Source organism: Delphinus delphis, chromosome 21 (genome assembly GCF_949987515.2).
Source record: "Delphinus delphis chromosome 21, mDelDel1.2, whole genome shotgun sequence".
NCBI classification, from domain to species: domain Eukaryota; kingdom Metazoa; phylum Chordata; class Mammalia; order Artiodactyla; family Delphinidae; genus Delphinus; species Delphinus delphis.
In genome coordinates, this window is record NC_082703.1 from 14,330,273 (window position 1) to 14,357,509 (window position 27,237).

The 27,237-nt window shown below is 43.8% G+C and overlaps 1 protein-coding gene across 3 annotated transcripts in view; it reads left to right on the forward strand.

Moving 5' to 3' along the window:
* Window positions 1–27,237, forward strand: part of PRAG1 (PEAK1 related, kinase-activating pseudokinase 1) — a 47,612-nt gene that overhangs the window by 10,745 nt on the left and 9,630 nt on the right. For 2 of the 3 annotated variants that reach the window (XM_060001064.1, XM_060001063.1), the window contains exons 4-5: window positions 17,003–17,160; window positions 17,368–17,448. In XM_060001064.1, coding sequence (XP_059857047.1) covers window positions 17,003–17,160; window positions 17,368–17,448 — 239 coding nt within the window. The remainder of the gene's footprint in view (window positions 1–17,002; window positions 17,161–17,367; window positions 17,449–27,237) is intronic. The other variant, XM_069540281.1, reaches the window with a different exon arrangement.

Consider the following 27,237-nt stretch of genomic DNA (forward strand, 5'->3'; position numbering starts at 1 on the left):
GTATATATATATTCATTTGAGGAAGATTTTTCAAGCATTACCAACATTCTCTTTTGAATCATCACATCTCTCCCATGAGGAGATAAGAGGGCAGGCTCAGGACCATAAATTGACTTTTGTTTCTGGAACTCGGTACTGTACGTACTGAATTCCTTTGAGGAGGGTGTCAGGAACCCACAGCCTTCAAACCTAGCCGTGTGGTGGCACATCAGAGTATTGATGAGAATGCAGCCCACAGTTGATCCAGGACCGATACCAGCACCACATTGGTGACTATTGCAGGCTGATGTCAGTTTTCCAAGATGGAGAAATGCTGGAAGGTCTTTGAGCGACATCCCAGGTTAACTTAATTTCTTCACATGGGTCATCTGTTCAGTGGGTCCTGTTTCTAAGGATCAAGCTCACCTGTGAACAACGATACCTGCTGTCACGATGTGTACTATGTACACTCACAGCTCTAGAGACGGGGGCTGCTGCATGCAAGGTGGTGTTACTCTTTACTAACACTTACTTAAGCAGATCCACCTACTTTCTTGGGCCATTATGGAAGAAGAAAGAATCATGCTCCTACGGTCCTGTTTTACAAAACTGACTCACTTGGCGGGAAAAAAAAAATAGATGTCGAGAGTGGCTTGGCTTTCCTGTGGTCTTGTTTTGAATGGTTGGCAGTAGCTTATCTGTCTGTTTTGAGATATCATCCTCTGTAAACTCCCATTAGGGTTCCTGAGGAAACTCTTGCCGTAATGCCGTGTAGGACGAAGGCTCTCAATACTCATTTAATGCCTGAAAGCCATTTAGAGGTGTTTAAGTATATGCCCACCCCTCCTCCCGGGCAGGTAAGGGTCCTGGGTCCTTCTTTACCTGCTGCTGCCCAGGCAGCCTCCTACCTGTACAAGCTCACACCTACTCAGCCTGACTGACCCCACTGAGTCTGGGTCACCCCTGCTCCACTTTAGAGCAGAGTTGGAAGGTGAGGGTCAACAAATATTGCTGGTTAGAAAATGAAAACCTGCAGGAAGGAAGTGCGGACTTCTTAGTTTAAATGTCACGTTCAAGACTTAAGGCAGTTTAATGAGAGCAGCCAGTGCCTGGGGGAGTAATTAAGATGCGAAAAAATCAAATTTATTTCTGCCTTTTATTTCCTTGTGGATGCAAACTGCGTTTTAAATGACTTATGGCTTTTGAATGACAAGGTCAGTTGAGGGAAAATCATCTGATTAGTGCAGAGCAGGCATTTCACAAAGAAACCCCAAATTAGGCTGGTAGACCTGAACTCAGAGGTGGAATTAGAGGACAACAGGTGACTGAGAAATAAGACAGGTTTATAGGGTTTTAGTTTCCAAATGGTCTGGCCCCAGGTGAGACTAATCAAAAGAAAGAAACGTTTCCCCAAGAAAGCGAGGGATGACTTTGTTTTCAAGTTATCACTCATGCTTATTGTAATTTTAACCCAATAGTACTAAGTTCTCCTCCTCCTCTGCAGGGATTCTGGGGGCAGAGACTGAGTCTGTCCTGGACTTTCGTTCATTCCTAATTTCCCTCCCTCCCTCCCTTCCACGTGGCTTCTCAGCAGACAGGTGGTGATGGTGTCAAAGATAGAGGTCTTTTCTGCACACAGAAGTGGCCACGTTGCTATCCAGAGGAACCAAAACGACTTCATTGTGTGGTCTCTCAATCACATGATCTCTTAGCATGACCTTGAGGATGGGAGTCAGATGAGTGAGATGGGTCATTGTCTCCAGACCCCATATCCAATCTGATGAAACCTCCAAATGCTTTATTCCTGAAGCCCTTTCTACTGTAGTGGATTACAATGGGATGGCAACAATTTACTAAGAAATCCCACACTCTTCATGTACAACAGGTTTTTCTGGGTGGCATTCTGAAGATCACAGTTTGTATTGGAAAGCACTGTATGTGCTTCAAGAATCTTCTCTATGTTTAGCCTTTTTGACAAAACTAAGTCAGCTGGAGGTCGAGTCGGTCCAGGGGAGACTGAATACTGGGCATACTTCAGGGGGAGAAATTGCCTTCCACACCCCGCCCCCCTCAACACACACACAAAGTTTGGCAAACAGAACAAAGCACGTGTATCAACAATACAAGTTTATACCCTGCTCCATGCCAGAGGGAAATTACTAGTTGGCCTCTTCCCATGAGTTTGTGGGTAGAACCTGACATGGGACATCTAGTGATGCTGAAGCAGGGAGAAATCAAATTGATTCCTATCTTCCTATTCTGTAATTTTTTTAAAAATCACTGATTTTCATATATATGAAATATTTACAATATTCTCTCCATTTTTGAGCAGGCATCCATGGTGAAGGTTAGGGATTAGAGATTCTTTATTTTATTCATCAGATATCTACTAATTGCCTACTTTCTGTTACACTTTGTGCAAGGTGCTAAAAAGCCAGTGACTGGGGTTCTGCCCCTTAAGGCCCCTGAGGGTTGAGTTGGTATGAATGAAATCGGCAGATGTGCAAAATGACCACGAAAGGTTCACTCCTGCTTTGATTGCTTTTGATGAGACTGTTTACCATAGCATCTGGCCTCTCACCAGATTCCTTGTTCTATTCAGTAAGGCCAAGGTAAGCTCGGCTTGGTGTCCAGGAGTAATGAAAAAATAGTCCTTCCTTTAAGGTCCTTTGACCTGATACAAGATCACACATAGTACAGCATATACATAACCATTTATTAAAAAAAAAAAAAAAATCCAGATGCTCCTTGAAGGTGAAAAGCAGGCTTAACCATCTGTCATCCCAAAATATCCTGTTTGATGCCGGGCACGTGTAGATGCTCAAGAAATTTTTATCCAATAGACAGTAGTAGGCAGAGGCCATACCCTGTTTATTTCATTATGGCCCAAAGCACCTAACTTTATGTTTTGCGCATGAAGAAATATTGGAAAAGGAACAAGTAGCATCATTAAATACTTGTATCAAAGTATCTTTCTGACACCCAGGTTTCGGGTGGCCCCAGTGCTCTTTTCTTGCCTCTGTTTTGGCAGCTAATGCAGTGTCTTGAACTAAACTGGATTCATATTCATATCTCTCTGAAAGCTTGTAAACTCTTGGGAGTACAGGAACCACGTTTTATACATTTTCCTTTGACTTTCCCATAGGATACCTTGGGACATAGTAGGTATTCAATAAAAGATTATTGAATTGGGGGAAGAAAGGCCAGAGGGAACTACAGATCTTGGCCTTATTTTTTACTGGACACCCCATTATAATTCCGTGGCCAGCCTTGCTCAATAGAACATTGTCGCCTTGAGTTAAAGAAACTGAAGTTAATAATTATTAATGCTTCAAGGTGGGCAAACACCATGAGGGCACAATGCATCCTTTCATGGATTAATTACTCTCCAACGATTGTACATTTGCTCTTTTTTTTAAAGCTGAGCAGGTGTGTGGAGCCCAGCCCTCTCTTGCCACAAGAATGTTCCTTTCAGGCAGTAATCACCTAAGGACATTTTTTCCCCACCCATGAATTGCAAGGAATTCTAGGGTGTGGTTTAATTTCTCTGAGAATAGATTTTCCGTGCTTTCCGAGGTGGGTTGGGAAACACAAGCATGGGCCATATGATCAAGCCCCCTCTGCCCATCAAGTGATCAAAGGGACTTTGTTCCTAGAATAGCCAGCCTACCTTTGAGGTGTGGAACTCACACCTCTATTCTCTATTTGTAGTGCAAGAAATTTGTTGTTTGGCGATCATGAAAAGGCTTGCGTTTCCCTCTATCAGGGTAGATAGACCAACTACAGAGACTCCTCAGCAGCCATTTCTGCAGCTAATACTTTTCAGAGTTTAAGATGAGAGTCTTCATCCTCTGTGCTAAAATCGCTCATTATTTCTTTCTATTGGCTTTTGAGCAGATCCCTAAAAATGCTGGGTATTAAGGGTGTTCGTGCAGTTCCCATACAGCTCTGTAAAATCCCCTGCTTCCACTTTTGTCTGATGCCCTGGACAGTTTATTCTCTGTACTTTTTTAACAGGCAGACTTATATAAACAAGTGTTCTCCATTGGGGGCAAAGGGGAAGTTCCAGATTAAAGACTACTTTAAAAAAATCCTTCCCTTTTTACTCAGGTATTTTACTCTCCAGTTAATTTTAGTATCTGTCACTATCAAATGATCCCCCTGACTTCCTGTCGGTTTGGTTTTTAGCCGTTTCGTGCCCACTTATGCACGTGCTATAAAAATTTTCCCTAGAGTTTAAAACTTGTGTTTTAGGCCCATAATTGGCGGTGTGTGCACCATATGTCCCTGAGTTGTAGAAACCCTCCAGAATGGCTCCTGACTTCAGGAGCTCTGTAGACAGTCAAAATGAATGAAAATGCAGCCACCTTGGATAAAACCATGAATGGTTGAGATAAATAGACACATTAATTAGTAATAAGACCTTGAAGATCAGGAAGAAAGGGAAGAAGAGTCCTTGGAATGTTAAAATCAGTCATAGTGAGGAGGTCACTTAAAATAATCCTTACGAATGTGTGCAGATCAAAAGGAGGGTTTTGTGACTGCATATTCTCGCACCACAAGTTAGGTTGCATCCTCCACACCAGCTGCAATCAGTTGGAGTACCAGTCTGCAGCTCTTCATGGAAAACAGTGAGGCCACGTGCCCACCCTGCAGGAGAGCTTGCCATCATCCATCAGTACTGTCTGCACGTTATACGAGGGGGGAGTGCAGACATGTGTGCCAGCTGCTTGCCAATCCAGCTTCAGAATCTAAAGTTTACCATCGGTGATGCAAAATCATTGGTGGTCAATAACTGTTTCGTATACTAATTTAAAAGTTCATACCTGGGAGGGGTGTGTGGTCTGTCCAGCCCACATGGCCCAAAGCAAAGAGTTTGCAGAAGATGGTCTTCCTTTCTGATTACAGCCTCAATTTCAGACTATTGTGCCAAAATGTTTGGTTTTCTCTTAATGAGTGACTGAATATTCTGTGAAGTTTAATGAGTGATTATGAATATTCCATGCATTTTGGGAACTCTATTTTAGTAAAAAACAGTTACCGTTAAGTCTAGTATCCAATATTTAAAGTATTATTTCTCCTTATAGACCTTAAATTTACATTTTCGGTCCTTAAATCTCATTAAACAATGAATTTTCACTTAGCCTCACCCTCTTTGACTTATAGCACTGACTTTCTGTGTCCCAGATTGAGGGGTAAGGGTTAGGAGGTATGTCAGAATCTTTTGGAGGAATAGTTTTTGTAATTGGAAATTAAATATTATAATATAAATTTAAATTTTGGAAATTGAAGACAAATTATTGTTTTCATAATTAATATTACATATAATTTTTCCAAGTCTTTTTGACTGGTGGCAAGTTAGGCCATCTTTTTTTTTTTTAATAAATTTATTTCTTTTATTTATTTCTTTTTGGCTGCGTCGGTCTTCGTTGCTGTGCATGGGCTTCTCCCTAGTTGCAGCGAGCGGGGGCTACTCTTCATTGCGGTGGCTTCTTTTCTTGCGGAGCACGGGCTCTAGGTGCGTGGGCTTCAGTAGTTGTGGCATGCGGGCTCAGTAGCTGTGGCTCACGGGCTCTAGAGCACAGGCTCAGTAGTTGTGGTGCACGGGCTTAGTTGCTCCGTGGCATGTGGGGTCTTCCCAGACCAGGGCTTGAACCCGTGTCCCTGCGTTAGCAGGCGGATTCTTAACCACTACGCCACCAAGGAAGCCCAAAGCCATCTTTTTAATAAAAATGTTCAACGTGAGGACAAAACGCATCTTCCTGGGTAAGAAAGTAGAAGAAAACCAGGACAGGAATATTCACTGATCTGTTATGTTTACTTGGTGACCTGCCTTCAAATCTCTCAAAATACCTTCTCTATATTTGTGTTCTCTTGAAACAGGGAATTGTCTGTGCAGTAAATCCTAAATCCAGCCCCTTGATCCAGCTTCTTGGCCTACCTTAAATACTGGTCTGCGCTTCCTGTGAAAGCAGGGAAAGCTAATGAAAGACTCTTCCAACAGTACAGAGTCTGAGACTTTCTTGGTGTTGATAGTCATTCAATCACCCAGTATTGAGGACTTGGTGTAAGTGGAGCTAAAACGAATTACTCCGGACAATTAAGTATGAGACCACACTGTGTCCCCATGGTCTTCATTCCTGAGCCATGCCTTAGGGTAACACACACAGACCAATTAGGGGCATATACAGTGAAGATCTTTTTTTTTTTAATTTTCTAATTTTTTAAAAAAATTTTGCTTATTTATTTATTTTTGGCTGTGTTGGGTCTTCGTTTCTGTGCGAGGGCTTTCTCTAGTTGCGGTGAGTGGGGGCCACTCTTCATCGCAGTGCACGGGCCTCTCACTGTCGCGGCCTCTCTTGTTGTGGAGCACAAGCTCCAGACGCGCAGGCTCAGTAGTTGTGGCTCACGGGCCTAGTTGCTCCGCGGCATGTGGGATCTTCCCAGACCAGGGCTCGAACTCGTGTCCCCTGCATTGGCAGGCAGATTCTCAGCCGCTGCGCCACCAGGGAAGCCCCAGTGAAGATCTTTACAACATTGCTTACAGTAGCAGGGAGTTGGAGCAAACCCAGGTATTCACCTCTACGGAAACAGAAAAGTAAAATGTGTGTGCGACGAAATACTTAACAGCAGTCTTGCTTTGGAGAATGGGAGGTCCAGTGAAAGGATGGCCAGGGAGCCGCAAGAGCTAGCTGGTCAGGAAGCATGCGTTAATTGTGGTCCCAGTCTGCACGGTTTTGTGCTTTCCTAGAGAAGCACTGCGCTGCCTAGTGAAGAGTGAGGATGTTTGGAGTTACCTAGTTTGATATTTTGATTTATAATAAGAAATCTACATTTGGTCTTCCTCCCCATTGCTGGCACAGAGCTCCTAAAACCCTTGGAATTTCCTAAGTGCTGAAAGCCATAAAGGTGTCTTTTATTATGTTAATGAGCTGACTTTTGGACCCCACCTAAGGATGAAGCCGGTTGCCAGGGGAACCAATCATGTAATTAGGGTCGGTATTTCAGTCTTACCCCCCACTACCACCTCCAGGGAGGGGAGAGGGACTGGTGGTTGAATCTGTCTGCAGTGGCCGATGATTTAAATTATTTAATCAGTCATGCATACCTAATGTAATGAAGCCTCCATGAAAACCCAAAAGGACAGGCTTCAGAGAGCTTCCAGGTTGGTGAAGCAAGTGGCACAGGTGGCCTGTGGGGCACTGGGAGAGGGCGTGGCAGCTCCCTGCCCTTCCCCTATACCTTGCCCGAGGCATCTCTTCCATCTGGCTCTTCCTGAGTCATGTGCTTTTAATTTTAAGTAAAATGTTTCTCTGTGAGCTTCTGCAGCCAGTTTGGAACCTCCAACCTGTCTAACCCTAGCCGGTCATCTGCAACAGAGGGCGGTCTTGTGGGACTGAGCCCTTAACCTTGTGGAACCTGATGCTGTCTCTGGGTAGATAGTGTCAGAATTGAGTTGAATGGTAGAACACCCAGGTGGCGTCCGAGAATTGATGGCGTGGGGAGCACACCATCCCATGTTGGAATTGGGTGACCAGAACCCTTACCTGGGGTGGGGAGGGTTCAGCTAAGTCTGTGGACAGGAGATGAAGCTGTTGGGGAGCAGGTAAGAGGGTGCTGACAAACTGACCCAGGAGTAGGAGGGGAACCTTATCCTTATTAGGCAACAGGCTGGACCAAAGTGGAGAGTAGAGAAGTAGATCATCCTAGGAGCTTAGTTACAAATAGCCTGAATCTCCCGAGTCAGGAGGGTAGGAATGAAATCTAACATAAGTACGTACAGATTTCTTAAGCCCAATAGCTGGGCTCAGAAGCTGGGCCAACAAAGTGGACTTGAAGCATTTGCTGAGTCAAGAGAAGGAGGGAAAGATCATTCTGAAAGCAGGGTTGCCAAAATCAGTAGTCTAGAAACAAAAAGATTCTGGCCGGGCAGAGATCATTGTGGTGGATTGATTCCAACAGGAATAGGTCAGGACTAGAACAGCGGCGATTCCCAGGTTGGTGAGCAACAACCCAGTACAGTTTTAGTTCAGTCCCTCACTGGAAGTCTTCTGTGTGCTAGAGGGTGGGGAGGTGGTGTGAAGGGGGAAGGAATCATGGGAGGTTCTTTTTTTACAGCGGGGAGGCAGGCTAATATAATAAAAGAGGTTCTTCTGTTTTTAAATTTTTGTGTAATGGAGCTAAGCTACCTGGTCATCTGAAGACTACGTCAGCCCCTGAACCTGGAGCTACACTACCGTTTATCAAGCTCTTGAATGTGTAGATTCAAACTGAGGTCTGGATGACAGACAAGTCAACTCTTCCTAGTTATTTTAGAATAATGCATGTCCTCAAAGAATCACCCTGATGAACTTTCTTTTTTGGGTCTCTTCAAAGTACCAAGAGAGTGAAATCTCTAGCCCATCCATTTTCTGCTTCTATCCAGGTAGCAGAAAGAATTGCTGGGTTTGCTGGAGGCTGCTGAAGTCTCTCTGTCTCTCTCCCCATCTATCCATCCATCCACCCATCTTTCTGTATAACCAGTACCTTCTATGTACCTGGTGCTGCTTTTAGCGCTTTTTAAATATTAAGTCATTGAATCTTCCTAACCACTCTCCTTCCCCACAATGAGGTAAGTAGTATTGTTACCTCCATTTTATGGATGGGAAGCTATAACACAGAGAGATTAAGCGTCTTTTCCAAGACACCCAGCCAGTAAGCAGTGGAGCAAGGACCCCAAACCCAGGCAGCGGAGCCCCAGTGTTCATGCTCTTAACTACATCAGTGGCCTTCCTGGGTGACTCTGAAATCTGTCTGGGAAGCTATTCCAATGCTTACATTGCTGTTGTTCCCAAAGGCTCCAGAGGGTCCTTCCACGCTATGCTGGCCTGTGGGCAGGGCAGCTGGTGGGAGGGGCCCCTCTGTGGATTGCAGTTGTTCAGTCTTTACTTCCGGTGGTTATTCATCGTCTTCTTTCCCATCTGCCCCTGTGTGAACAGATGTAAGAGCTTCCACCTTGGCTTAACAGGCCAGGAGTTGAAGACTTATTGTTCTCAGGTGATGGGATTGGAGGTGTAAGCGTAGTGGACCAGGTGATGGCGTCCAGCCGCTGTGTTCTTCCGTACTCTGTTACTTGCTATCAACAGCTGGTCTCCCCATCCTCAGCCTTAGCTGAAACCTCCCCACGCTTGGTAGTTGCAAACATCTGCGCTTCTCACTCCTGCACCAGAACCTCCTTGGGGAAGGACACAGCCACGCAGACTTGCGGCCACAAATGAGACTGGTTTTCCAAGACAGGAAAGGTCATCTTTTAAAACCATTTGTGTCTCTCAACGCCAAAGTATATCTGTGTATAGTCAGGGCAAATGGCTCCAAATTTCCATTTGACCAATTTAAGCATTTTTATCCATTTTTATACTAGCTAACTAGTAACCTAGAGATGTGTGTGTAGGTGCAGGCGTGCGTGCGTGCGTGCACAGGCGCGCTTACCACTATCTTTAAAAATAAGCGTGGCTTGGGCTTCCCTGGTGGCGCAGTGGTTGAGAGTCCGCCTGCCGATGCAGGGGACACGGGTTCGTGCCCCGGTCTGGGAAGATCCCACATGCCGCGGAGCGGCTGGGCCCGTGAGCCATGGCCGCTGAGCCTGCGCGTCCGGAGCCTGTGCTCTGCAACGGGAGAGGCCACAACAGTGAGAGGCCCGCATACCGCAAGAAAAAAAAAGGCTTTATTTCTGTTTTTAAATGGTTTCCACTGAATGCAAAGCACATTCATTTTTGGGTTGAACCAAAGGCTTTTTCAGCTTGAAGAGCCCCAGCAGTCACCAGTGCATTAACTGCAAATGCAAATTAACAAGTCTGCACCGTGGGGACCGTAAAGGTCATCTGACCCAAAATGAAACTGATTTCCTATCTTTATACATGCTAATAAATCAGCGGGGAAACCTGCCCCAGAGCAGACTGCATCCTTTAGTTCCTTCATTTGGCACTTAGACACTTGCAAAATAACTCCCATAGCATCGTCATCAAAGAGCACTAAAGATAAAAACAATAAGAACCTTTCTGGTGTAGCTATCTGCCTTTCTCATCCCATCTCTTGAAAAAACAATTTTTTAACTGCAAGATTGTGTAAATTCAGGATATTTTGGGACTGTTATATTTTGTAGATATGAGAAAGGTCCAGCTTTGCTGAGGGCTGTTGTTTACTCAGTGTCCCTGCCTCTTGCAAGTTTTGCCCCTTTTGCAAGTTTTGCTGGGCAAGTGTAGCTGGGCAAGTGTAATTCTTTTCTTAAAGGAAACATTTATCCTCCTAGATGCCTCCCAGTTATTGAAACAGAGGCAGATAAACTTAATCAAGAAGTATTTAATAATTACTCTGTGTTCCAGCATGTCCTGACTATGACACAGCTCCTCAAACAGTCTATAATTGTGGTGGCAACAAGCCTATTTCACATGAAACAGAGTAATCTAACCAGGATTATAACCAAATGCTTAGTGATGTGAATCAGACTGTTTGGTGTGAGTTCCAGAGGGGAGAGACCAGTCAGAGAAGATTGAGATGGTTTAGGAAGGGTTTTTAGGTGAGTGATCCTGCTGCTAGGTCTTGGGGATGGAAAAGGTTTGAAGGGGAGAGAGAATGTTTTCCTCTGTGCCAAGGTGGGGAAAGGACAGGAATGCAGGGTGCTTTGCGGACAGTGGGAGACTAGCCCCATTAGAGCAAAGTATATATGAGCATAAGTAATAGGTATTGATTAACCAAAATGGTGCTAATTTTTTTCCAAACTAAAAACTAGGCATATGTTCTAATGTACAGACCGTGTGGGGAAATATTTGAAATAGGGAGTGTCAAAGAAAATCCAGGGTGTGTGTTTCTGTCACCATAGAGGACCAGAGCTGATCTAGTATGGCTGCCAAGGTCAAGAATACTTACAAGAGCTCCGTGTAGGGCTCTTCAGGGTTGGTCATCATTATGAGAGTAGAATTTTGGAAAGATTTTGAGTCAGGATGATCTGCCCCAAGGCTGCAGATCTTTTTGGAAGATGTGGCTTGAACCCTGTATATACTTTTTGAAAGGAGATTGATCAATATTTATCTACCAGGTTGTAGATAAATGTGCTTTTTAATTAATTAATTTATTTATTTTGGGCCGCATTGGGTGTTCGTTGCTGCGCGCGGGCTTTTCTCTGGTTGTAGCGAGCAGGGGCTACTCTTTGTTGTGGTACGTGGGCTTCTCGTTGTGGTAGCTTCTCTTGTTGCGGAGCACGGTCTCTAGGCGTGCGGGCTCAGTAGTTGTGGCGCACGGACTTAGTTGCTCCGTGGCATGTGGGATCTTCCCGGACCAGGGCTCGAACCCGTGTCCCCTGCATTGGCAGGCGGATTCTTAACCACTGTGCCACCAGGGAAGGGTTGTTGAAGCAGGGACGGTGTCACCTCTACTCACTATTGTATGCACAAGACCTGACACAGTGCCCGGCACGCAGCAGGCAGTCAATATTTATTCGTTGGAAAATCTGAGAGTCAGAAGAGACAGGATGGGGGATGCACTGCAGGTCCTACAGGCATAAGATAAATAAAAACGAGGTGCTCTTATTCACCAAGCAAACCCCGTGTTTTAGCTCAAATCATTGAAGGATTTTGACTTTAGGATGTGGCCAAATAGTAGAGAATGAATGGGGTGAAACCGAGTGTATTTGAGAGGGTATTTGAATTGCTTCTAATGATGCAGCCCAACAGGACAATTGGAGATTGAAAGCTGCAGGTCACAGAGGCAAAGCCGTCCCTATTTTCCTGTGCTTTTGCAGGAAGTGCATTTTATAGAAAAGTCAGAGAGGAACTGAGGGGAAACGGAGAGCTCTGAGCTGGTGAATTCACAGCGGTCTGACAGGGCACTCTCAGCCACCTCTGAAGCTGACCCTTTATCCTCAGGGCTGCTCCACGGGACCCCACGGTCACTGGCACGGCCCATCCCCAGGCTCTGGGGGGCCATGCGGATGATCACAGCACCGCAGGCTGGAGTCTGGGATGGTAAGAGGCTCTCGTTCTTTGATTTAGGCATGACTTGATTTATTCGCATCTAAACCAGTCTGTTTTCACTTCTTGGTAATGTAAACAAGGTATATAGAGTTTTCTAACGTGTTTGTGCTTTCAGAGCTACCCGCAAGGGCTTCTCCAAAAGGCTAAACTTAGCAGTGAACTTGCCCAATCCAAAGACTGGGTGGTGTGATTGTGTACCAGGGTCTGGAGAGCTAGTCTAAAACTGCATGCTGGCATTATGTGACTTTTCATATCTCCTGCTCCAGAAGCAAAAAGTTTTCAACCAAATGGATGTGAACTAAACCAAAGTTGGCCATGAGAATGAAAATGTGCCTCTGTCACACTTTAAGTTGTGCTGCCGTATGAGGATTCTAGCAGCCATGTGAAGTTCGAGATACAATCTCTGACCCACACTGGGGTCCAGTATCCGTTAAAAATTTTGGACATTCTGAAAACTCAGGGGGTATTTTTAGACTCGGCTTTTTTCCTACAGATGAGGAAGTCTGGCAGATGGCTCTTCCGGCTGGATTATTATTATTTTTTGCAGCTTTCTACTAATACAGTATGGAGAAAACTCTGGCAAGGCTTCTTTCTCCAAGGACAATGGGGGGAAAAGCCATTCTGCAAACACCGGGCAGCAGCTGCAGGGCTCAGGTCTCTAAGGACGCTGTGCCACTGGCTGTGTATTTCACGCTGCTCTCCTGTGACTGTGTCTAATCAACGTGGGGAGGCAGGGAAGGAAGTCTGAGCAAGAGCAAGTCATTTATCACAGCGCGGAGCAAAGACATCTGTGCGGGCCGGGCTCTCTCGCTGCAGCTGATAAGAGTTATTTGCCACCCAGAGAGGAAAGACTAGATGTGGTTTTGGGCCCATGAAGCCACTTCCTTAAATCACATGACATCAGTTCATCTTATAGATGGTTTGCACTGGTTTTATGAAAGGCAAATCAAACTATCATTAATGAGGGAAAAGTGCCTGTAAAAAAGAATAAGTATAGTCTTGTTATGCGTTGCTGAGTACATTCGGATTGACCTTGGCCTTGCATCTGACAGAACAATCCATTAGGGCTCAGAAAAGTCACCTTCGGAATGTTAAGCCTTTTGCAGGGATTCTTAAGAAATCTACTGCACACACAGACTGGAGATACAAAAACAATGTGATTGTCAGTCTGCTTTGATGGCCAGCTTCCCCTTTCGTTTTCAAATCTGGTGTGTTTTTGTTCATTCAATAATTAAAGTGGCAGTTCTCTAAGACAGCAGATCATACAGGTTTCCAAGGTGGAAGATATTTGATGCAGTTCATATGACAGATTTAAGAGAAGGGGTCACCCCTTTCCTCCTTATTTACATCTAAGCATCCCAACTGCCTATTGGGTTTTTGTTACTGGGCGGGAACCTGGGCTTCCTGAGCTTTTTTGGTAGAGAAACAGTAGTAATATCCCCAGAAGCCGTGGAAACGTGAAAATTCCACTTGTGGCTTGTACTAAGATTGACCAAAGTCTGCATTTGGAGGCTTCCCACTTCCCTACACACACACACACACACACACACACACACACACACACACACACACACACACACACACACACACACACACACACACACGGAGAATTTATCCTGCAACCACAGGAATAATCTGGTTTTGTCTGCATTCACTTGGTGGGCTTCACAGCTATGACTTCTCATAGTGACTAGATGCAGAAAAATTAACACCCACAGTCTCAGGCGAGTTGTTAGGACTGAGAAATAACTTTTTCCATCCATGAGGCTATTCTGTGGCGGAACCAATCCTCATAGAGCCTGTCTGTCCCATGGGGACTGATGGAAATCTCACTGGGTCATCTCTGTGTTCCTTGCCTTTCAGAGGCTCAGCAACAGGTCAACAGGAATGGCCATCCTGGACTCATTCAGGCCCTAGTGATTTTCTTTCCTTCTTTCTAGAAATGAACATTTCTGTGTTCATTTTCAACTTATCAAGTATTTCAAGCGTACGATGAAGTTCAAAGAATAATTTAACTCACTTTCATGTGTCCCCCTAAGATTTTTCAAATATTAACATTTTGTTACCTGTTTTGGATTTTTTAAAATAAAATATTGCAGGTACAGTGGAAGATCCCTGTCCATCCAATTTCCATTTCAATTTCCCCTTGCTACCCAGAGTCATCACTGTCTTGAAGTTGATGAAGTTATTTCCATTTTACCACATATATGTAATATATAAAGAATACATAGCATCATTATGTGTTTTTAAATTGTATATAAATGGTATCACACTTTACATGAGCCTTTTGCAATCTACTTTTAATATTCAACATTTTAAGAATAATTTTCATACTGGTACCTTAAAATCAAGTTTATTTATTTTTGAATGCTATGTGGTATTCCATTACAAGACTCTACCACAGTGTATCCACTCCTTTATTGATGGACATTGGACTGTTTATGATTTTGTTTTTGCTGTTAGTAACACTGTGAACAGTCTTGTCCATGCATGAGTTTCTCTAGATCTGCACTGTACAGTGTAATAGCCACTAGTTAAAATGTGGTGAGCCTAAATTGCAATGTGCTGTAAATATAAAATACATACCAGAGTTTGAAGACTTAGAATGAAAAAAATATATAAAATATCTCATTAATAATGTTATATTCATTGCATGTTGAAATGAGAATATTTTTATGCATTTTGTGAAATAAAATACATTATTAAAATTAATTTCATCTATAATTTGGCTACTAAAATTTTTTAAATTTTATATATATATATACATCTATAGATATATGACTTGCATTATACTTCTGTTGAATAAGGCTGTTCTATCAATAGATCAGGAGTCAGTAATCCACCACCCACAGGCCAGCCATCTATGTCTGTGAATAAAGTATTACTGGAAAGCGTACCCATTTGTTTACATATAATGGCTGCTTTCCTGCTACAACAGCGGAGTTGATACTTGCAACAGAGACTATATGATCTGTGAGCCTAAAATATTTACCATCTGGCCTTTAAGGAAAAGTTTGTCTATCCCTATTTAACCTTTTTTGAACCAGGTTTTTAAAATATATTTTAAAGAAATATATTTAATATTGTGATCCAACACACATACACACACGAAACAAAAATTCCACAAAACAAGGTTTCACAAATCCTCACTCTATATTTTCATATTTTTTTCTCGTCTGTTCTTATTAAAATAAACTGCTAGTCGGTAAACTGCCTTGGCTCATGAAATTGACCTGGCCATTCATTCACTACGAGTCATTTGAAAATCATTGTTCCCTTTGCATCTGGCACTGCGCATTTTTCTTTCTTTTAATGCTTCACTGTTATACTAAATAATTATGTGTATGTGTGCGTATGTGTATCTGTATATACTCACACATACACACATTTATGTACTTCTTAGTTTCATCTATTTATATACATTTCATCTAGTGTTTTTCTGCACCAGCTCAGCAGCTATGGTGCTGGAATTTCTCCCTTGGCAGCTTTCTGAGCCTGAAAACCAAGAGACTCCAGGGGCCACTTTGAAGAGGGCAGCGTAGTTGGATTGCCATAGATCTGGCTTTTTTCCTAGACTGAGGACTTGTCGTTATTCACAGCTTCATATCTTGGCTTCATCTGCAAAAGCCATTATTGATGGATTTGATGAGGATAAAAATATTTCATGAAACTTTCTATGATTATATTTTGCCAGAGGGTAAAATAAAGATAATATACTGCCGTAGCACTTCCAAAAGATTTGACATCCCCACGGTCCCTACAGTGACATTGAAATATAAAGAATACTATTAGTTGTAACATGGCCATCACGGTCACACTTAGGTGTAACAGCTTTAAAACGTCTTTTAATCTGGTTCTAAGGGTTGGAGGTGGGGAGACAGACATGTTTCTAGGGAGCACATTTCATGGGAGCGAACTTTCTCTAAACTTTTCTGTTAATGAACAAGGGATTCCAGTGCCTGTGAGGACCAGTACAGGGCTGCGCAATATTGAACACAGAGAATGATCGATACATTCTTGGCTGTAAGGTCATGTGCGTTAAATGAGGCAGTTCTGATGCCAAATCAATACTGTATTGTGTATTTCCTACAGCAGATATTGAGATATAGATCTGCCGTAGTGGGAGCAGGCATGTAATCAGGAAATATCAGTTCAGACAAATCTGGGTTACCACCAACAGGGAAAAGGGCTGGATTGATTGTGGTCTGTCCGGCTGCGTGGGGGAAATGTCAGGTCAGAGTGAATATTCATGTAGTCCTTGGAAAGAGGGAAAGAGAAATCAATAAGCTAAACCTTCCACTTAATAATGGAACCGTCTTCTCCACGGCGAGTTCTTTTTTCTTGAACTTGGTATTCCTGTCCCTGATGTATCGGTCGTGCTATCTTAGAGATGCAATCAAAGATTTCATAGAAAGCCTAAGGGCAGATTCATTCCATAGTTCTGGAATAAGGGTTATGTTAACATGGTTCCATCTAAACATTGCACTAGATGTCTGGTTAAAATTGACCTTAAGTCCAAGGAATAAGCTAGACCCTTTGAAGCTATGTCAAGAGGGTATCAGGCACAAAAGAAATCTCTTGTTTTTGGTCTGAATTTGCAATTCCCTTGTCCTGTGATCTTGCAAAACCTACCCAATCTCTGTGTATCTCTATACATTGGCTTGTATGATAATGTTCAGTTTTTCTTTGTAGAGATGTTACATAGAATGTAGTAGATGACGTAAATGTTTTGGCAGACGGGGCCAGAATATGAAGGCAGTTCCTCCCAAATCATGATTTTGGTGCTTTTCTAAATTTAATAGACTCACTTCTCCTTAACCGTGCTTGAGAAATCTCCTGCCATTCACGTGCGTAAGGTTTCAGAAGAGTCCCTGTTCTCTCTTCCCCAAATTGTTTTTTTAAAACTTACTGGCACTGATCAGGCTTCAGGAGCATAGTAGGTTCATAATCCATCAGCTGGTTTTTGAATAGAAACCAAATTAATTACTTTTATCATTTGTTTCTACATTTTCCAGGCACCTTTTAAAAATGAACAAGAGCAGCTCTGATTTGGAGAAGGTGAGCCAGGGCTCTGCTGAGAGCCTCAGCCCATCCTTCAGGGGCGTCCACGTCAGCTTCACCACGGGCTCCACGGACAGCCTGGCCTCCGACTCCAGGACCTGCAGTGATGGAGGTAACAGACTTGACCTTGATGGAGAGGCTTAGATTCCCTGAGTCTGGAAGGCCAGCCTGGGTTAATTGCCTAGATTCGGAAGGGCCGAGCTAGACCTACTGTCTTGGTCCCACTTTCCCTGTGAAGTAGACTCTACCAAGGAGCAGCTGACATTTATTCCCTATTGAGTTTATGACAAGGCGCCTCATCCCATATCTCCCTCTCCAGTTACACACAGCGCATCCGCATGGCAGCAAGGTGGGAGGAGGCTGAAGTCGGAAGCATATCGAAAGACTCCTGATTCCTTGGGTAATGAGACATCTGTGTATAGGTCTGCGTTCCATTTCTGTCCTCAGGATTAGTTTGCAGGGGATTGGGTGCATGCCAACCACAAATTCCCCCTCCTCCACCCTCTGTCTCTCTCATTCTTTCATGGGCACACACACACACACACACATACACATACGCACACACTTCCTTGGACACACAGCAGGCGTTTGCATAAGTGTGTGTTGAACTAAAGCATGCCGGCTTCATTAGACCACCATCCACCCCACTTTCTGGATTAAGCTCTAAGGCGTAATATGTGGCTAAGTCCTGACTGGGTGTACAGTCGGCCCTTGGTATTCTCGGGCTCCAAATTCGCAGATTCAAAGGCCTTCCAACCTCTGTTGGTTCGGGTTCAGAGGGCCGACGGTACTCCGCCATTTTATATAAGGGACTTGAGCATCCACGGATTTTGGTAGCTGAGGCGATTCCTGGAACCAATTCCCCGCACATAATGAAGGACGACTGTATTCCTAAAAAAAAGAACTCTTGCTTTCCTGTGGTTGTGATGGGTACTGTTAACACCTTCACCCTTTACCACTTGTGTGTGTGTGTCCTCTCCTGCTTTTCTCATCGACTTGCCCCAGCATGTTAGGTTCGGACGTGTGCTAGCATGACTGTCTTTCTCAGTCCTAAGGAAGTATTTCCTCTCCGTAGGCATTTTTGGAGTAGAGGGTTCCATTGTGAATTTACTGTCACCAACATTTTTCTATCTAAAAGATTAGCGCTGCTAAGACAAAAGCATATGTTGTACGTCAGCCTGTGGTGTGTTCTGATGGGAAACTTCTGACAGCTCTGACTTCAAAACAGGAAATATCTTAGCCTTGATTTGGGTGGGACGTGGCAAAAAAGGATTTTCTTTCTCTGCAGATTTTTCTGGGTTTCTATCTTTTTCCTTTTCCCATTCCATTGTGCAGAAATTCTACAAGGCACCTTATGCCATCGAAGGCTGGGCTGGGCACGTGAACCGTTAGTCCCTGTGCTGGTCAGCCCTGACCTGCTGTCTTGGGATTGTGAGCAATTCTGAGGGTGGGGTCTTTCATCCTCCACTTGCCAGCTGGTGTTAGTGAGAACTGGACTTAATTGCCCCAGCACTTTGCTTCTCAGAACCAGCAGATCATGATGTTTGCTCTCAGGGCTCTTACACGGTCTAGCCAGGAAGGTAAGATTAAAATACGTGACATGTGGGTGGATGGGTTAAGCTAGGAAATTGGGCTGCTCAGAACAGGAGTGCTTATGAAAGCTTCCAGAGAGAGAGAAATCAATGAGTGCTGATGTAGGGTTCAGAGAAGGCTTTTTTTTTTTTCTTTTGGGCCGCGCCTGAGACATGCGGGATCTTAGTTCCCTGACCAGGGATTGAACCCGCGTCCCCTGCAGTGGAAGCGTGGAGTCTTAACCACTCCACTGCCAAGCAAGTCCCCAGAAGGCTTTTTGAGGACATGGGACTTCAGCTCTTGTCTCCAGAGTGGTTAAAATTGAGACAGTAGAGGGAGGAGGAGGGGTCTTTGCAGGTTAAGGAAACAATTCAAGAGGATAGAAGGCACAGGGTTAGCGGTGCACATGGGGAAAGGGTCAGACCAGCCCAACGCACTTCAGTGGAAGCAAATGAGGGGCAGTGGGACATGAGGTGGTGGGAGGCTGGGGGCTGGATTGTACAAAACTCTCAAAACCAGTTTGTGGAGTTCGGAAATAGGGAGCCATTTGAGGGTTTATGAGTACAATGGTGACACCTAACTCAGTCATTTTCGAATTAAAATGAATATATTTTCTTGTACGCCTGACACTGAAATCACATTGTAAATCAACAGTACTGCAATTTTTAAAAAAGAATATATTTTCATGGCTAGTCCTTTATCACGAACGAGTTATTCAGTGGAAATGCACCTCGAAATTTAGATTCCTAGAAGATCAACAAAGAGGTATATATACCTTCTTACCGGACTCTGGCTTCTCAGAGCAAAGCAGTTTCTATCTGCTGCTCCTGCTTATGGCTCTGTACCCAGAACCATGCTTTGAAACTGGCAAGAGACCACAGGCATTCTCTCTCTCTCTCTTTTTCCTTTTCTGTGTCTCTTAAACATTAAGCTGGAGAATGTCCAGAACCGCAGGTCCTAAAATGTAGGAAACCCTTCATTCAACCGCTCGTCAGTAGCCAAGACAGCTGGCTTTAATCTATTACTGAACAATTAGCTTTCCATCCTGTGAATCCGTACTCACTTTTACCTCGTAGCTGAAATACTGACCCATCGTGCCTTTTGTTACTATTCGGCATCTAGCGCCAAAGCTGAGAGAGGGAATCCAAACGGGAGAGGTAGAGTTAGGTCAAGAATGTAGCGTCCACCTCTTTAATATTATATATTAAGTCAAAAGAGACCATTCAACTATACATTGATTTTTGTCAGTAAGAATTCAGTAACGAAAACAATGCATTTCGTGGACTTTGTGCCTCTGTGGTATGGGTGGGCCTGGGGGAGTTAAGGACAAAGTCATTCTGGGGCATAGCATAGTAGTAGTCTGTGTAAACTTCTTGGAAGCTCATCAGGGTTAATGGTGAAAATTAGTTTTCTACCATTCAGGTTTTGTGGTTCCCCAAAATATAGTTTTAAATTTTCTAAGTAAAATAAACATAATCGAAAGCTATAACTTGGTTGCATTTTAAAAACGAGTGTGTCTAAACTTTTCGTTGACAAAATATTTTATATCAGTGTTAATGTCAGCTCTTTGTACTTGTATCACATTCCATACTTCTCCAAGCACATCTGTTATCCCATTTGTCCATGTGGGCAGTTCCATTGAACAGTAGGTCAACTTGGTGAAAGGAAAAATCCATCTAAGCAGTTGTCGGGTTTATGCTTGGTTGGGGAGGGACAAACTGCATGTATTAGGACAGATCCACGAACGCTGCCAAGGGGAAGGTCCTCTGTAGTGGATGGATGGATGGGCGTGGGGGGAATGATCAGCAGAAATGGTCACCAGAAGACTCTTGTGCTTTTAAATGGTTACTTTTAAATACGCAGACCTCATAATTGCATTAAGATCATTTTCCCTTTTGATTTAGGATAACATTACAACTCAGTTCCACAGTTAAACAAACATCATAGATGCCAGGTTCCCCTCTTCCCAAAGGAGATGAGTGCTGTGTTGAACTGAAAATATGGGCAGAAGTGATAGATGAGAGGTCTAAATAACTATACAGTAGTGAATATACTTATAAACTCCCATGAAGCTATGCACCGAGGCAGTGTTTGTGTTCTGATTTTTTTGTAACTTCCAACCCAGAAACACAGGAAGTTAATTAAATATCTTGACAGTAGTCAGCTTGTGTTTCTCAACAATAATGCCAAGAAGATTTTTGAAATATAGACATTAATTCAGTCATTGGTTTGATAGATATTTGTTGAATACAAACTATGGGCTGGATACAGTTTTAGATGCTGAAGATACAGCAGTGACCAAAAAATGCCCTGTCCCTTCCTTTCGTGGAGCTCACATTCTAGTGGGGAGAGATGGGCAATGAGGAAGATAAGGGACTAAAGTAGCCAGTGTGTCAGATGGCAGTAAGTGCTATGGGGAAAAGTCAGCCAGGAAGGGGCCAGGGAAGGGTGGGGAGATAGTAAGTCCACAAAGACGTCAGTCAGAATGAGTGACAGCCTGACCCTCACTGAGCCCTTGCTCACCCACTCAGGCTGTTACCTGAGACTCTAAGAAGAAATAGTATTTTTAAAAGAGTCATGTACCACAATGTTCACTGCAGCTCTATTTACAATAGCCAGGACATGGAAGCAACCTAAGTGTCCATCGACAGATGAATGGATAAAGAAGATGTGGCACATATATACAATGGAATATTACTCAGCCATGAAAAGAAACGAAATTGAGTTATCTGTAGTGAGGTGGATGGACCTAGAGTCTGTCATACAGAGTAAAGTAAGTCAGAAAGAGAAAAACAAATACCGTATGCTAACACATATATATATGGAATCTAAAAAAAAAAAAAAGGTTCTGAAGAACCTAAGGGCAGGACAGGAATGCAGACGTAGTGGATGGACTTGAGGACATGGGGAGGGGGGAGGATAAGCTGGGACGAAGTGAGAGAGTGGCATGGACATATATACACTACCAAATGTAAAATAGTTAGCTAATGGGAAGCAGCCGCATAACACAGGGAGATCAGCTCCGTGCTTTGTGACCACCTAGAGGGGTGGGATAGGGAGGGTGGGAGGGAGAACACAAGAGCGAGGAGATATGGGGATGTAGGTGTATGTGTAGCTGATTCACTTTGTTATAAAGCAGAAACTAACACACCATTGTACAGCAATTACACTCCAATAAAGATGTTAAAAAAAAAAAGAAGAAGAAATAGTATTTTTAAAAAGGTGGTCCTGGGAGTTCCCTGGTGGCCTAGTGGTTAGGATTCCAGGCTTTCATTGCCGTGGCCCAGGTTCAATCCCTGGTCAGGGGACTGAGATCCCACAAGCCGCACATAGCAGCCAAAAAAAAAAAAGAAAAAAGAAAGGTGGTCCTGAAAAAGGCATCTAAAACTCTCTAGCCAAAAATAGCGTGCTTTCTGGCAATTAAGCAGGCTTGTTAGAGCACTTGATCCTAAATTGATGGGTTCAGTCTAATATATTACACTGATGTTTTGCTCTAACACAGTATATCCCCCACGGAGACAGACTGAGTCACCGGTTCTATTCTGGGAGATGTGTTACTGAAGGATGGAGAAGTTATCCTAAAGGAAAAAATACGCGTTTTTAAGATTGTCTGTGGCCTGAGCCCTCACAGTATCTCTAAAGTGAAGCTTCGTTTTAGTTTGAGCTATTCCCTTTAAACTAAATTTTTAAAAATATATTATTACTTCAATGAAGTCAATATGTGTCTATGATAAAAATCCAAACAATGGAGAAAGATATAAAGTGAAAAGTCAGAGTCTTCAGACTCCCAGCTCCACCCCCCATTTGGAACATTTTTTTCTATATCATCCCAGAAATTCGTATCCATATTTTAAATATAAACTTCAGTTCTACACATTTTTGTACTTAATGTATCTTGAAGTCCTTCAAATCAGAACCTCTAGGTCTACCTCATTTTTTTTCATGCTGTATATTTTTTTCATTGTATAAATTGGTTAAACCCTTCTCTTGTCAATGCATGTTTAGGTTACTTTCATTACAAGTCTGCAGGAAGATCCTGTGACGTACACCAAGATAATTTGGTGAGCATATCTGTAAGATAAATTACTAGAAGTAGAATCGATATGTCAAAATGTATATGCATTTTTAAACAGATGTTACCAAATTAACCTCTAAAAATGTCAGTTTATGCTTCTGTCAACAGCATGTGAAAGTGCCTTGAACTAACTTTTAATTTTACTGTTCATTTGGAAGAAAACCCATGATGATTTTGTTACAACAGGGGAAAGATCATGGAACCACACATGGGCTGCAGACACGCAATATTTTCCACGAGCCTGTTTTCCAAACTGAGACGGTGCTTCTCCTGTTTTGCATGTCAATTGCCTACCCATCTGGATCACTGTTTCTTGGGATGATTGACTGGTCTGGAGAGACTTCTCACAAATGCCACATTTTCCATCCAATTGTAAAATGCTAATACTATGCTTCCATTTTCAGACCACGTTTACCTTCTTGAAAAAGCAAGGGTTCCTCTTGAAGGAATGCTATGTACCTTCCTTTAAAAAAAAAAAATTAGAGTTTATTCTGACCAAATTTTCCTTTGGAGGAAAAAATTACTCTCTGTGAGGCTAGAACATCCCCTCTGCCACCACTCTTCACGTCTTCTGGGGGTGGGAAGAGGGGTTTTGGCCAAAACCTGTAAGACTGCCACTTCCTGTGCGACGCTGGCCTACACAGATGCCTTTAGTTTTCTCACCTTGAACATGAAGGGATTGAACCAGGCCACAGAGTGTGGGCGAGGTTTTCTCCATCTGCTTTGTTCCCCCTGCCTTGCATTTTGTAGGTGCTCAAGAAATGCTGAGTGAATGCATGGATTCATCTATACAGCCGTTTCCAGCCAAATCTCTTATCCTCATTTTTAAAAACAATCCACAGAACACTCAGTGTTTCGAACAAAAGAAAATTCAATTTGCTTTCCTTTACTTTAAGTTGGAGAATCGTCAGACACCAAAGCTGAAGTTTGGAGCTGGGGGACTCTTAGCTGGGACCCTGCCCTTTGTCCCCACATTTGTTCTGGCCCAGCTGCCGTCAGGAGGCAGAGCCGGGCGCCAAGCAAGCCACACGGGCTCATTTATACGGTTCAAAACTGGACTGACCACTTCCTCCTGAAGCCCAGCTCTCCCTTTGGCTATAGAGAACAGTGAAAGTACCTATTAAAACCCAGCCAGAAGAGAGGACTCTATAATCAGAAAACCTCACAGTGCTGGGTTTGAACTTTTGGCCTGCATTTCTGCATAGGAGTTGAGCCTTTTTTTCCCCCACCGTTGAAATCCTGATTTCTCTTCTCTGCTTTATAAATATAATGGCACCAAACTGGTATACTTTCCTCTCCATCGTTTTAAGATCCCACCCAGTGCACCAAATGTGATGTGTAGTTTTTTCCTAGAAAACTTCTCTAGGAAGTTCTCTAGAAAACTTTTTTCTCTTCTCTGAAGCACAGGCACTAAGGAGATGCAGAGGTGTTCTGCTCTATAGCCGGCTGCAGGGTTGACATGCAGAATTGGAAATTGGAAGGAAAACTTAGGAAATGGGATTTGTAGCTCTCTGGCCCAATTAGGACTCAAAGTCATTTTAAAAAAACAAAAAAACACTAATTATGTAACTATGATGTAGGCAGACTTCCCAGCAAAGTATTTTTCATTCATATCCTTTGATATGAATTTTCCATTCATATCCTTTTTACACCCTTAATTGTAAGCCAGAATTTGGAAACAGGGTGGTCTAACACTGGCATAGAACCGGGATAAGCTGTGTCTGTGAGGAGGTGCCCCATGCGAGAGCCAACAACACGACAGAACCAGAGCGGGTCTTCTGGGGGGCTCTCTGGTCCCGCAGAAGACAGCTAACTGCTTGTCTCATGCTGGAGAAATCGGTTTTATGGAGAAGGGCTACACGTAGACATCTCCCTCCAAATATTAACAGCCAAGAATATTAACAGCTGAGATGTTATATGGTCCTGGGGTGCCTGGGGGCGATCAGAGTGAATTATGGTCTTTTTGCCTGGTGCGGGTCCACATCTGGAGAATGGTCAGAAGATGGTGTACCTGTTACCCAAGTAGGAGATTTTTTTTTAAATGCAAAAATCACAATATGTGTATGTAATGCCCAGTCATACAGAGGAAGTGCACATTTCAGATGAGCCTCACTTCACCAGATGAGGTCTGTGTAATGCAGTCCTTTACAACCTCTGGGGAAGTGCATGGCTAGGAGCCTTCCTGTGCAGTGCCGTCCTCTGATTACTGTGTGCTTTAGGCAGTGATTGTTGGGTGAGAAACACCTAACATCTAAGAAATAAAGAAAAATGAACCAGTCCACATGCTAATCCCTGAAGCCGCACCTCCTTCTAATACCCAGTACTCCTGCCCCTACTTAGCTAAGTGGTTATGGGATATAGATCTGACCAAAGCCACGTACTCACAGTTCCCACAAGAAAGCAAGAGAACACACACAGGGCAAAGGAGAAAATCACTTCCTTCCAACTGCCTGAACACACGTGTTATTTTCTGTGCTAAAGCAAAACCTCTTGGTTTTCTTTGGTAATCTAGGGAATGAGAAGTGTTACCGATATATATATATATATATTTTTTTTTTTTTTTTTAAAGATTCCTGCTATCCTTAAGGATTGAAAAGTTTTCCAGCAGCAGCTTGTGGGAACTAGAGATAGAGGAACAGTGGAAGCAAGATAACCATCTGCCTAGAGGTATTTTATTTCAGGGGCAGCTTTGAGACAAAATGCACATGAGGAGTTGTTGAAAATGGAGAGAATGGCTGAAATTATAGACTATTAGTGCTGGAAGGAGCCTTCGCAGGGATGCAATCCGGTCAGTTTTTGTTTTTGTTTTTTTGCGGTACGCGGGCCTCTCACTGCTGTGGCCTCTCCTGTCGCGGAGCACAGGCTCAGCGGCCATGGCTCACGGGCCCAGCCGCTCCGCGGCATGTGGGATCCTCCCAGACCGGGGCACGAACCTGTGTCCCCTGCATCGGCAGACGGACCCTCAACCACTGCGCCACCAGGGAAGCCCCCCGGTCAGTTTTTAAATGAGGAAATTCAGCCGAGTAAGATTGACAGCTTACATCAGGGTTCATCCCACTATGCGCCCTCAGATCAGACCAGAGGCAGAAAGGAATGTGTTGAAAGCGTCAAGGAGAGCTGTAGGGGGAAGCCCAGGAAGACAAACCAAAGAAAGGGGTGGGAATAAGCATAAGGCTTAAGGAGGGGACTAGCCATGAAACTGATTTGTCAAAAAGCTCCCCGGCTGGTTGGACGGGGGACCCAGGTGTCCTGACCATAGGCAGGCTGTCCCAGTCTGGACAGGGAGACTGGAGGCACTGAGTAAAGCGTTGACCGGGATTCTGATCACGCTCTGCCTGCCGCCTCCCCAACCCTTATCTTCTGCGTGTTGATAATGCATCTCTTTGCACAAACCTGGTTCCCAGCTCCTGTGTTCAACTAGCTGCGTTTACCAACTCTGTCCTCCTGGGGGCTTTGCGCTGGAGCTTGTACTGTGCAGGAGGCCCCTGCTGTCACTTACTGATGCTGGTCAATGGGGCTGAGGCACGGACATCGGCGCCTGAGGACATGGTCATCCACCTGGCTCCCTCCTGCCTGTGGAGCACCCCCATGTAAGGAGGCCCCCGTGTTGATGGGAGAGGCTTGGTGCCAGCCCATTCTGTCCCCCTGTGGCTGGAGAAATCAGAGAGGGACTCAAGCAGAGACAGCTGTTACCTGTTCAGAAGCAGCCCTGCGAAGGCCATGTGCCTCTGAGTGAAGTGACACAAAACTAACAGACAGTTTGCTTCCTTTGCGGCCTTTCTCCACTTGCCTCCGGCCTCTGTGTTTGTTGTGCGTCTTGCATCTTGGTCGTCCTGCTAAGGTGGGAGGGCGTCCAGAGAGGCACTATGTGCCCCACCCTTAGGCTACATGCACAGTCAACTAAATGAGGGGCGCACATCATAACTGCCTATTTCCTTGAATCTGAGACCCATATTTCTTTCACATTTTAACCTTCAGGATAATAGGATGTATTTTATAATGTATGGATACAGTTAATGTTTTGGTTTTTTTTTAGTCCCCTTAAAAACTGTTATTAAAATATTGGGTATATCTTTGAGTCAGTTCTTAGAATGAAAGAAATGAGTATTATTTTCAATTGGCCCTTTCTTGTCTCTGATGTCAGTACCTTTTCTTATGTATTTTTTACCTGAACTCTTGTTTCATTGTGAACTCTCCATTTCATACATTGATATAAAGAGTAAGTCCAGGCTTCGCTCTTATCTCACCGTCTGTGACATTTCTGAAGGTCCCCATGCTCTGCGGAGGCCTGAGGCGGTGACGGAACTTTCCCCAAATCACATCAATATCCACGTGCACCTCTGGGAACTGTGGGGCCTGGGAACCACTCGCTTTCCCTTGAAATCTGTTTCTTCTTATGAAATCACATTCTCTGTCTTCTGAAATGTCTGTGGGCCTGCACTGTCCCCCAGGCCATCAGGGCATTTGTCAAAACTCAGAGAATTATACCCTAAAAAGGAGGAATTATACTGTAGCTAAATTGTACCCTCTATAAACTGACAT